General features: G+C 48.9%; 1 protein-coding gene across 4 annotated transcripts in view; it reads right to left on the bottom strand.

The window, feature by feature from the left end:
* The window catches only part of LOC139556687 (choline/ethanolamine transporter flvcr2b-like), a 67,971-nt gene that overhangs the window by 15,684 nt on the left and 41,256 nt on the right, over positions 1–11,031 (bottom strand). For 3 of the 4 annotated variants that reach the window (XR_011671166.1, XM_071370929.1, XM_071370930.1), the window contains exons 6-8: positions 5,446–5,556; positions 2,208–2,313; positions 1,562–1,673 (exon numbers count right to left, since the gene is read on the bottom strand). Coding sequence is in view for 3 of the 4 variants with exons in the window: in XM_071370929.1 (XP_071227030.1) it covers positions 1,562–1,673; positions 2,208–2,313; positions 5,446–5,556 (329 nt within the window). In the remaining variant the exon portion in view is untranslated. The remainder of the gene's footprint in view (positions 1–1,561; positions 1,674–2,207; positions 2,314–5,445; positions 5,557–11,031) is intronic. The other variant, XM_071370931.1, reaches the window with a different exon arrangement.

Below are 11,031 nucleotides of genomic sequence, written 5' to 3'. Positions count from 1 at the left end.
AAGTAGCAACGTTAGTCCCATTGTTGTAATGAGTTACGGAATATTAGAATCCCATTGTTGTAATGAGTTACGGAATATTAGAATCCCATTGTTGTAATGAGTTACGGAATATTAGAATCCCATTGTTGTAATGAGTTACGGAATATTAGAATCCCATTGTTGTAATGAGTTACGGAATATTAGAATCCCATTGTCTTAACCTTTGTCATCTTCAACCTAGCATTCAGCTAACTAGTAAAGCTAATGGGTGCAGACATTTTGTTTAGCTTGCTAGCTACCTAGCTTTGTATAATACGAACGACAGTATGATAACATTACTGTACATTTTATCTTCATATGAGAGGGGTAAACTTACTTTTTTTTTAATGATGAAGTTACTTGATGAAGTAAATGTTGTTAGCTAACGTTAGCTAGCTAGCAGCTGTGCCACTGTCTTGCAACTAAATTAACTAAAAAAATAAACCCTTTAGATGTCTGCACATGCTTGTGAATTATTTCCATTAAATCAGGAGTGTAATATGGTAGATGCATGAATGAGCTAGGAACTAGCTAGTTGAATAGTTTACATGCTTAGCCTACTGGCTAGTGGCTAATTGTAACATTTACAGTACATTTGAACTGTGACGCTGCAAAGCAAGAATGTCACCAGAACCCTCTCTCGGCTCGTTCCCGTTGCTAATGTGAATTGAAAAAGTTTATGGACATATTATTGACATTTAAAAAAATAAAAAGACTGAAGAGAGTCTGCCAGAGATCAGCTTATTTAATTTTTATCAAACCTTTATTTAACTAGGCAAGTCAGTTAAGAACAAATTCTTATTTACAATGACAGCCTACCCAGGCCAAACCCGGACGACGCTGGGCCAATTGGGAGTCCCATAGGGCGGTGCACAATCACGGCCGTTTGTGATACAGCCTGGAATCGAACCAGGGTGTCTGTAGGGACGCCTTGCACAGCCCCCAGTCATCTTCGGCCCTTGCATAGAGTCCGGTCTGGGGATTGAATCGCCTTTCTGCTAGATTCTACACCAGGGGTGTCAAACCCCTTCCTTGGAGGGCTGTGTGTCTGCTGGTTTTTGTAATTTCCTTTCAATTTGTGTCCAAATAAGTCATAAACAACCAGGTGAGGGGATTTCCTAACTAATCAGTGACCTAGACAACCAGGTGAGGGGAGTTCCTGACTAATCAGTGACCTAGACAACCAGGTGAGGGGATTTCCTGACTAATCACTGACCTAGACAACCAGGTGAGGGAATTTCCTGACTAATCAGTGACCTAGACAACCAGGTGAGGGGAGTTCCTGACTAATCAGTGACCTAGACAACCAGGTGAGAGAAGTTCCTGACTAATCAGTGACCTAGACAACCAGGTGAGGGGAGTTCCTGACTAATCAGTGACCTTAATAGATCAATCAAGTACAAGGGAGGAGTGAAAACCTGCAGACACTCGGGCCTCCATGGAATGAGCTTGACTCCTGTGTTTTACAGTGCTCATCCCTTTCAATCCGTCTCTATTTAAGTACATAATAGTCTCCTCACGTAAAAATGTAAAGGATCCGTACCTGTGAGGACCGATCCGATGAAGAGGAAGACACAGAGGAAGATGTTTCCTGCCAGCGTCCCGTAGTTATCTATAATCTTCCCCTGGCAGATAGTGAAGATGATACCAAACACCTGTATAGGGAGAGACAGGTTGTAGTGATATACACAGCCAGGCAGGCGTCTAGACAGCCAGGCAGCCAGCCAGGTGTCTAGACAGCCAGGCAGCCAGCCAGGTGTCTAGACAGCCAGGCAGCCAGCCAGGTGTCTAGACAGCCAGCCAGGTGTCTAGACAGCCAGGCAGCCAGCCAGGTGTCTAGACAGCCAGGCAGCCAGCCAGGTGTCCAGACAGCCAGCCAGGTGTCTAGACAACCAGGCAGTCAGCCAGGTGTCTAGACAACCAGGCAGCCAGCCAGGTGTCTAGACAGCCAGGCAGCCAGACGTCTAGACTGACAGACGTCTAGACAGCCAGGCATTCGTATATTTTCACAACCACAATATATACACAAACATACCCCAACATTTCCCGATTCTGTTATGGTTCTCTATTATCCCATGGATATGAAAAGCGTTGATCTGCCAACTGTCAGAAGCAGCAGCTCTGTGTGTGTGTGTGTGTGTGTGTGTGTGTGTGTGTGTGTGTGTGTGGTGTGTGTGTGTGTGTTTCACCTGTGCAGAGCAGTTGAGCAGGCCTGAAGAGGTGCCTTCACACTCGGGGTAGGTTAGCTCCACACCAAACTCAAAGCCCAGGGGAAGATAGCCTGTCATGAAGAACCTACAGACATAGAAAAACAACACAGTGTTGTATCCCTTATTGAAGTCACTTGTTAAATATACTTTCAAAATCGGTGTAGATGAAGGGGAAGAGACCGGTTAATTAAAGAAGGATTTTTAAGCCTTGAGACAAGAATTGTGTTCCATTCAGAGGGTGAATGGGCAAGACAAAAGATGAAGTTCCTTTGAACGGGGTAAGGTAGTAGGTGCCAGGCGCACCAGTTCGCGTCAAGAACGGCAAAGCTGCCGTTTTTTTCCACGCTCAACCGTTTTTTCCTCTCTCCACACTCAATGTTAGGAAGGTGTTCTTAATGTTTGGTATAGTCAGTGTACATAGGGATACTATAATTCAGTTCCTACATTAAAAAATATATATTAAATGGCTCATCACCATTTGGCCAAGTTGCAAAAATCAGAAGTATGGGGTATAGTTTTACAATTTCTCTTCTTAAAATCTGATTTAAATCTAACCCGAACCTTTCCCACACCGCTAACATTATGCCTAACCTTAAATGAAGACCCAAAAAAAGCAACAAAAAATATATATATTTTCATAAATGTTTATAATCTCGACCTTTTTGACTTTGTAGCTTGACCATAGTGGGAAACCACTTTCTTGACCATGACGGTAGGATACCAAAATGTTCACTCTAGTCTTCTATTTAATTCTGTGGTAATACAGCGCCTTGCAAAAGTATTCATAACTCTTGTATTTATTCACATTTTATTCAAATCAATCAAATGTATTTATAAAGCCCTTTTTTTCAAAACTTTTTTAATTTTACACACATCAGGAGATGTCACAAAGTGCTTAAACAGAAACGCAGCAGCTTAAATCCCCCAGAAAGCAAAGCGATGCAGGTGTAGAAGCACAGTGATTCTAGTAGGAAACATCTTTCTGTTACAAAGTGGGATTCAAATTTATATATATTTTTTTTAATGTATTGTATTTTTTTTTTAAATCAAAAATCTACCCCAAAATACTCAAGTGGAAGAAAAATGTGAACATTTGTTAAGTGGATGGAATATAGAATATATAGAATATATAGAACTAAAATATAGTCATTGCATAAATATCCAGCCCATTTGTTTATGCAAGCCTAAATTCATTCAGAAGTAACATTTGACTTAAACAAATCACATAATTTACATGGACTCACTGTGTGTGAAATAATAGGGGTTGACATGATTTTTTGCATGACTACCCCTTCCTCTGTCCCTCATACATACAACATCTATCTGTAAGGTCCCTCGGTCATTTCAAGCACATATTCAACTCCAAAGACCAGGGAGCCTGTCGAAAGCCTCACAAAAAAAGGCCAGTGATTGGTAGAAGGTTAACAATAACAAATCAGACATTGAATATGTCTTTAGGCATGGTCAAGTTAATAATTATTCTGTGGACGTATTAAACCACCCCCCCCCCAGACATATCAAAGATACAGTCGTCCTTCGGAACTGAACTGAGCTGCAGGACAGGAAGGAAACTGCTCAGGGACGTCACCATGAGGCCATTGGTGATTATAAAACGGCTACAGTGTTCAATGTCTGATGGTAGTTAACTGAGGATGGATCAACAACATTGTCTATTTAATTTCTATTACTCTTTTTTATAAATACATGAAAAAATCCACTGACAGAAAATGTGTAGATTGTTGACAATTTACAATTAAACCCATTTTAATCCCACTTTGTAACAAAATGTAAAGAAATTGAAGGGGTATGAATACTTCTGCTAGACACTTTGTGTATATTGATACCTAGAGACGCCACACAGTCAACAAGGAGACGTGTATATTGATACCTAGAGACGCCACAGTCAACAAGGAGAAAGGAGACGTGTATATTGATGCCTAGAGACGCCACAGTCAACACGGAGAAAGGGGACGTGTATATTGATGCCTAGAGACGCCACACAGTCAACAAGGAGAAAGGAGACGTGTATATTGATACCTAGAGACGCCACAGTCAACAAGGAGAAAGGAGACGTGTATATTGATACCTAGAGACGCCACAGTCAACAAGGAAAAAGGGGACGTGTATATTGATGCCTAGAGACGCCACAGTCAACAAGGAGAAAGGGGACGTGTATATTGATACCTAGAGACGCCACAGTCAACAAGGAGAAAGGGGACGTGTATATTGATACCTAGAGACGCCACAGTCAACAAGGAGAAAGGGGACGTGTATATTGATACCTAGAGACGCCACAGTCAACAAGGAGAAAGGGGACGTGTATATTGATACCTAGAGACGCCACAGTCAACAAGGAGAAAGGGGACGTGTATATTGATACCTAGAGACGCCACAGTCAACAAGGAGAAAGGGGACGTGTATATTGATACCTAGAGACGCCACAGTCAACAAGGAGAAAGGGGACGTGTATATTGATACCTAGAGACGCTACAGTCAACAAGGAAACGTGTATATTGATACCTAGAGACGCCACACAGTCAACAAGGAGAAAGGAGACGTGTATATTGATACCTAGAGACGCCACAGTCAACAAGGAGAAAGGAGACGTGTATATTGATACCTAGAGACGCCACAGTCAACAAGGAGAAAGGAGACGTGTATATTGATGCCTAGAGACGCCACACAGTCAACAAGGAGAAAGGGAACACTGCAAAAAATGCAACAGAACATAAAAGACTTGAATGCCAAACGCCTTGGGCAGCTAAGCAACGTATAGTACTATACATATCCTACTGTAACTACCAGAATAGCCTGGGTTGACAGACAGCGTATGGCTTCAGAAATGTCAGGATGTTGTTCAGTGTGTGTAAAAGGCAGAGGTAGCAGCTCAGGTGAGTGAGTGAGTGAGTGACCAAATGATGAGAACGCAAACATATTACTATATGACAGACTGGAAAGAATCAATATTAAAAAAAACATAGCAAATTGGAATACAATCTGGCCATAAACCGAGAATACAAAACACAGACAGACAGACAGACAGACAGACAGACAGACAGACAGACAGACAGACAGACAGACAGACAGACAGACAGACAGACAGACAGACAGACAGACAGACTGACTGACTGACTGACTGACTGACTGACTGACTGACTGACTGACTGACTGACTGACTGACTGACTGACTGACTGACTGACTGACTGACTGACCTACCCCAGGGCTCCAGCGGTGAGGAAGACTACCCAGAGATGACCCAGACTGAGGGTGAAGGCGTAGACCAACATCCCTACGAAGGACATGAGGTAGACAGCCAGGGTAGTCTGTCTGGAGACACAATCAATGAAAAAAAAAATATATAAATAAAATTGGTCAATTGATAATTATTTTATTTATTTAATTAACAAAAAGTTATGCAACACCCAATGCCCCTGTGTGAAAAGTAATTACCCCGTTACACTCTAACTGGTTGTGCCACCTTTAACTGCTATGACTATCCTACCACTTCCTGTAGTTGTTAATCAGTCTCTCACCTCACTGTGGAGGAATTCTGGCCCACTCTTCCATGTGCAGAACTACTGTAACTCAGAGACATTTGTGGGTTTTCAAACATGAACTGGTCGTTTCAAGTCCTGCCACAACATCTCAATTGGGATTAGGTCTGGACTTCTCATGTAGAATTGATTGTGGTTTTTTGGATCATTTTCTTGCTGCATGCATGACCCAGCTGTGCTTCAGCTTCAGCTCACAGACGGATGAGCCTGACATTCTCCTGTAGAATTCTCTGATACAGAGCAGAATTCATGGTTTCCTCTATAAAAGGCAAGTCATCCAGGTCCTGAGGCAGCAAAGCATCCCCAAACCATCACACTACCACCACCACGCTGGACCGTTGGTGTGCGGTTCATACTGTAGAATGCGGTGCTTGGTTTTCACCAGACATAATGGGACCCATCTCATCCAAAAAGTGGACTCAAGTTTTCCAGGAAGCACCTGGATGGTCATCAAGACTCCTGGAAGAATGTTCTACGGACAGACGAGTCAAAAATATAACTTTTTGGACGATACATGTGTTGTGTACGTGTTTAGACAGCGATTGCCAACCAATGAACTGATCGTGAACAACACTTACGGATGTCTCTGTTTGTTGAACTGAGAGGATGGAGTGGTGCAGGAAACAAGGTCAGGTAAACAGACAATGTCGGTGATGGGGCTGATTGGCTCAGGAGACTGTTTGACGGCCAGTTATTGGGACTGATGTCAACCATAGACAATATATTAGTAGACAGGGATTCTAGATCTATTTGATGTCCCAACCAGAGCAGACCTCAGCTAAAATAGCCTCTATGGCATCAACCTACCTCGGGTTCTAGATCAATGTCAACTCATGGTGTGTTCGTTTATTCATACTGGAGTGACAGAGTGTGCTCTCATAGTGCACTCTGGGCGTTTGTAAATTCAGAACGTTGTCCGCTTCGCTCTCTGGAGCGTTCATAGCGCACACTGGACGCTCTGGACGAGGAGTTGGGTTGATCTGAGCGTTCTGACCTCACAACGGCAGTCAAACACCCAAGCTAACTGGCTAACGTTGGCTAGCTTGCTAACTGGCTAACGTTGGCTAGCTTGCTAACTGGCTAACTGGCTAACGTTGGCTAGCTTGCTAACTGGCTAACGTTGGCTAGCTTGCTAACTGGCTAACGTTGGCTAGCTTGCTAACTGGCTAACGTTGGCTAGCTTGCTAACTGGCTAACGTTGGCTAGCTTGCTAACTGGCTAACGTTGGCTAACTGGCTAACGTTGGCTAGCTTGCTAACTGGCTAACGTTGGCTAGCTACTTCCAGACACAAACGAGACCACTCTGCCCATTTCACTCTCCCTAGCAGAGCTGGTTAGGCTGTTGTCATGGTATCCAGAGCGTTGGTGACTGTAACTGTGCTGCTGGCAACTATTTAATTACGCTTTTTTGCCAACGTTTACTGACACCGGACAGATTCAACAGGTGTTGAGTGTTAGTAAATTCATAAGTTATTCTGTGCTGCAGCGAGAGTGCTCTGACATCGGAGTAGATAACCAGAGTTACGAACACACCCTTAAATTGACATCATGTGCCCATTTAATATCTAAGATAAAGATAGTGTTGAGTTGGCATATTAAAATAGTTTCACAGACCAAATGGTTCTATCACCCAAATCACCCAAATCAAGCCGTAACATAGTGAATTTTTCCCTACGCGGAGCACAAATATTTAAAAAAAAATTGATTTCATGAGTGAGTAAGTATGCCGTTTTGTCCTATATTATAATATTTATATTTTTAATCCCAGCCATCATCGCAGGAGGCCTTTTGCCTTTTTGTACGCCGTCATTGTAAATAAGAATTTGTTCTTAACTGACTTGCCTAGTTAAACAAAAGGTCAGCATCACAGTGCCATTGGAAGAGGGAGATGAGGTCTATGACCGGCTATGGGACGGACATGTACAGTAACAACAACATGTCGCATTGTAAACATTCCTACTGACTTAGCAAGGTGGACAGGACAGGACATCAAAGGGGGGCTTTGGGTTTGAAGGTGGTCCTCACTCTGAGCACATGACCTGCGACCCCATGGGGTGAGCCAGGGATCAGAGGTTAAAGGTCAGGCCTTAGGAGAGATATCAGAAGGCTGCACCTGGAAAAATAGAGCTGGGGTCTGTCTTGTCCCGAGCATGCAGCGACAGAGACAAGGCCCTGAGTCTAGCTGAGCAGCAACATCACACAGCAGGACCCTGAGTCTAGCTGAACAGCAACATCACACAGCAGGACCCTGAGTCTAGCTGAGCAGCAACATCACACAGCAGGACCCTGAGTCTAGCTGAACAGCAACATCACACAGCAGGACCCTGAGTCTAGCTGAGCAGCAACATCACACAGCAGGACCCTGAGTCTAGCGGAGCAGCAGGACCCTGAGTCTAGCTGAGCAGCAACATCACACAGCAGGACCCTGAGTCAAGCTGAGCAGCAACATCACACAGCAGGGCCCTGAGTCAAGCTGAGCAGCAACATCACACAGCAGGGCCCTGAGTCAAGCTGAGCAGCAACATCACACAGCAGGACCCTGAGTCTAGCTGAGCAGCAACATCACACAGCAGGACCCTGAGTCTAGCTGAGCAGCAACATCACACAGCAGGACCCTGAGTCTAGCTGAGCAGCAACATCACACAGCAGGACCCTGAGTCAAGCTGAGCAGCAACATCACACAGCAGGACCCTGAGTCAAGCTGAGCAGCAACATCACACAGCAGGACCCTGAGTCTAGCTGAACAGCAACATCACACAGCAGGACCCTGAGTCTAGCTGAACAGCAACATCACACAGCAGGACCCTGAGTCAAGCTGAGCAGCAACATCACACAGCAGGACCCTGAGTCAAGCTGAGCAGCAACATCACACAGCAGGGCCCTGAGTCAAGCTGAGCAGCAACATCACACAGCAGGAGATGGAGGAACAGTCATCACACACTGAGAAACACTAAACAACTCACAGCTAACAACTCACAGACACAAGTCCATTGGTGAGAGTTGCTCAGTGAGTTTCCTTCCCAGCGTTCAAAACTGGTTGAAAATCAATGAAACCAGCTTTGCCCACTGGGTTGGTTCCAGACAGTGTTTTGAAATTAGACAAGGAAACATGGAAATACTGGATCTTATCCCACTTCCCTGCATCTCCTAACTCCCTGTTCCCAGTCCCCCTGACTCCCTGTTCCCCGTCCCCCTGACTCCCTGTTCCCCGTCCCCCTGACTCCCTGTTCCCAGTCCCCCTGACTCCCTGTTCCCCGTCCCCCTGACTCCCTGTTCCCCGTCCCCCTGACTCCCTGTTCCCCGTCCCCCTGACTCCCTGTTCCCCGTCCCCCTGACTCCCTGTTCCCCGTCCCCCTGACTCCCTGTTCCCCGTCCCCCTGACTCCCTGTTCCCCGTCCCCCTGACTCCCTGTTCCCAGTCCCCCCGACTCCCTGTTCCCAGTCCCCCCGACTCCCTGTTCCCCGTCCCCCTGACTCCCTGTTCCCCGTCCCCCTGACTCCCTGTTCCCCGTCCCCCTGACTCCCTGTTCCCAGTCCCCCTGTCTCCCTGTTCCCCGTCTCCCTGTTCCCCGTCCCCCTGTCTCCCTGTTCCCAGTCCCCCTGTCTCCCTGTTCCCCGTCTCCCTGTTCCCCGTCCCCCTGTCTCCCTGTTCCCAGTCCCCCTGTCTCCCTGTTCCCCGTCTCCCTGTTCCCCGTCCCCCTGTCTCCCTGTTCCCAGTCCCCCTGTCTCCCTGTTCCCCGTCTCCCTGTTCCCCGTCTCCCTGTCTCCCTGTTCCCAGTCCCCCTGTCTCCCTGTTCCCCGTCTCCCTGTTCCCCGTCTCCCTGTTCCCCGTCCCCCTGTCTCCCCGTTCCCCTGTCCCCCCGTCCCCCTGTCTCCCTGTTCCCCCTGTCCCCCTGTCTCCCTGTTCCCCGTCCCCCTGACTCCCTGTTCCCCGTCCCCCTGACTCCCTGTTCCCCGTCCCCCTGACTCCCTGTTCCCAGTCCCCCTGTCTCCCTGACCCCCGTCCCCCTGACTCCCTGTTCCCCGTCCCCCTGACTCCCTGTTCCCCGTCCCCCCGACTCCCTGTTCCCCGTCCCCCTGACTCCCTGTTCCCCGTCCCCCTGACTCCCTGTTCCCCGTCCCCCTGTCTCCCTGTTCCCCGTCCCCCTGACTCCCTGTTCCCCGTCCCCCTGTTCCCAGTCCCCCTGACTCCCTGTTCCCAGTCCCCCCGACTCCCTGTTCCCCGTCCCCCCGACTCCCTGTTCCCCGTCCCCCCGTCCCCCTGTTCCCCGTCTCCCTGTTCCCCGTCTCCCTGTTCCCCGTCCCCCTGTCTCCCTGTTCCCAGTCCCCCTGTCTCCCTGTTCCCCGTCTCCCTGTTCCCCGTCCCCCTGTCTCCCTGTCTCCCTGTTCCCCGTCTCCCTGTTCCCCGTCCCCCTGTTCCCCGTCCCCCTGTCTCCCTGTTCCCAGTCCCCCTGTCTCCCTGTTCCCCGTCTCCCTGTTCCCCTGTCTCCCTGTTCCCAGTCCCCCTGTCTCCCTGTTCCCCCGTCTCCCTGTTCCCCCGTCTCCCTGTTCCCCGTCTCCCTGTTCCCCGTCCCCCTGTTCCCAGTCCCCCTGTCTCCCCGTTCCCCTGTCCCCCCGTCCCCCTGTCTCCCTGTTCCCCGTCCCCCTGTCTCCCTGTTCCCCGTCCCCCTGACTCCCTGTTCCCAGTCCCCCTGACTCCCTGTTCCCAGTCCCCCTGACTCCCTGTTCCCCGTCCCCCCGACTCCCTGTTCCCCGTCCCCCCGACTCCCTGTTCCCCGTCCCCCCGACTCCCTGTTCCCCGTCCCCCCGACTCCCTGTTCCCAGTCCCCCCGACTCCCTGTTCCCAGTCCCCCCGACTCCCTGTTCCCCGTCCCCCCGACTCCCTGTTCCCCGTCCCCCCGACTCCCTGTTCCCCGTCCCCCTGACTCCCTGTTCCCCGTCCCCCCGACTCCCTGTTCCCAGTCCCCCCGACTCCCTGTTCCCCGTCCCCCTGACTCCCTGTTCCCCGTCCCCCTGACTCCCTGTTCCCCGTCTCCCTGTTCCCCGTCCCCCTGTCTCCCTGTTCCCAGTCCCCCTGTCTCCCTGTTCCCCGTCTCCCTGTTCCCCGTCCCCCTGTCTCCCTGTTCCCAGTCCCCCTGTCTCCCTGTTCCCAGTCCCCCTGTCTCCCTGTTCCCCGTCTCCCTGTTCCCCGTCCCCCTGTCTCCCTGTTCCCAGTCCCCCTGTCTCCCAGTCCCCCTGTCTCCCTGTCC

This window comes from Salvelinus alpinus, chromosome 27, assembly GCF_045679555.1.
Source record: "Salvelinus alpinus chromosome 27, SLU_Salpinus.1, whole genome shotgun sequence".
Taxonomy (NCBI): Eukaryota; Metazoa; Chordata; class Actinopteri; order Salmoniformes; family Salmonidae; genus Salvelinus; species Salvelinus alpinus.
The sequence above is the reverse complement of the archived record's forward strand: the minus strand, read 5'-3'. Positions and strand labels throughout refer to the sequence as shown.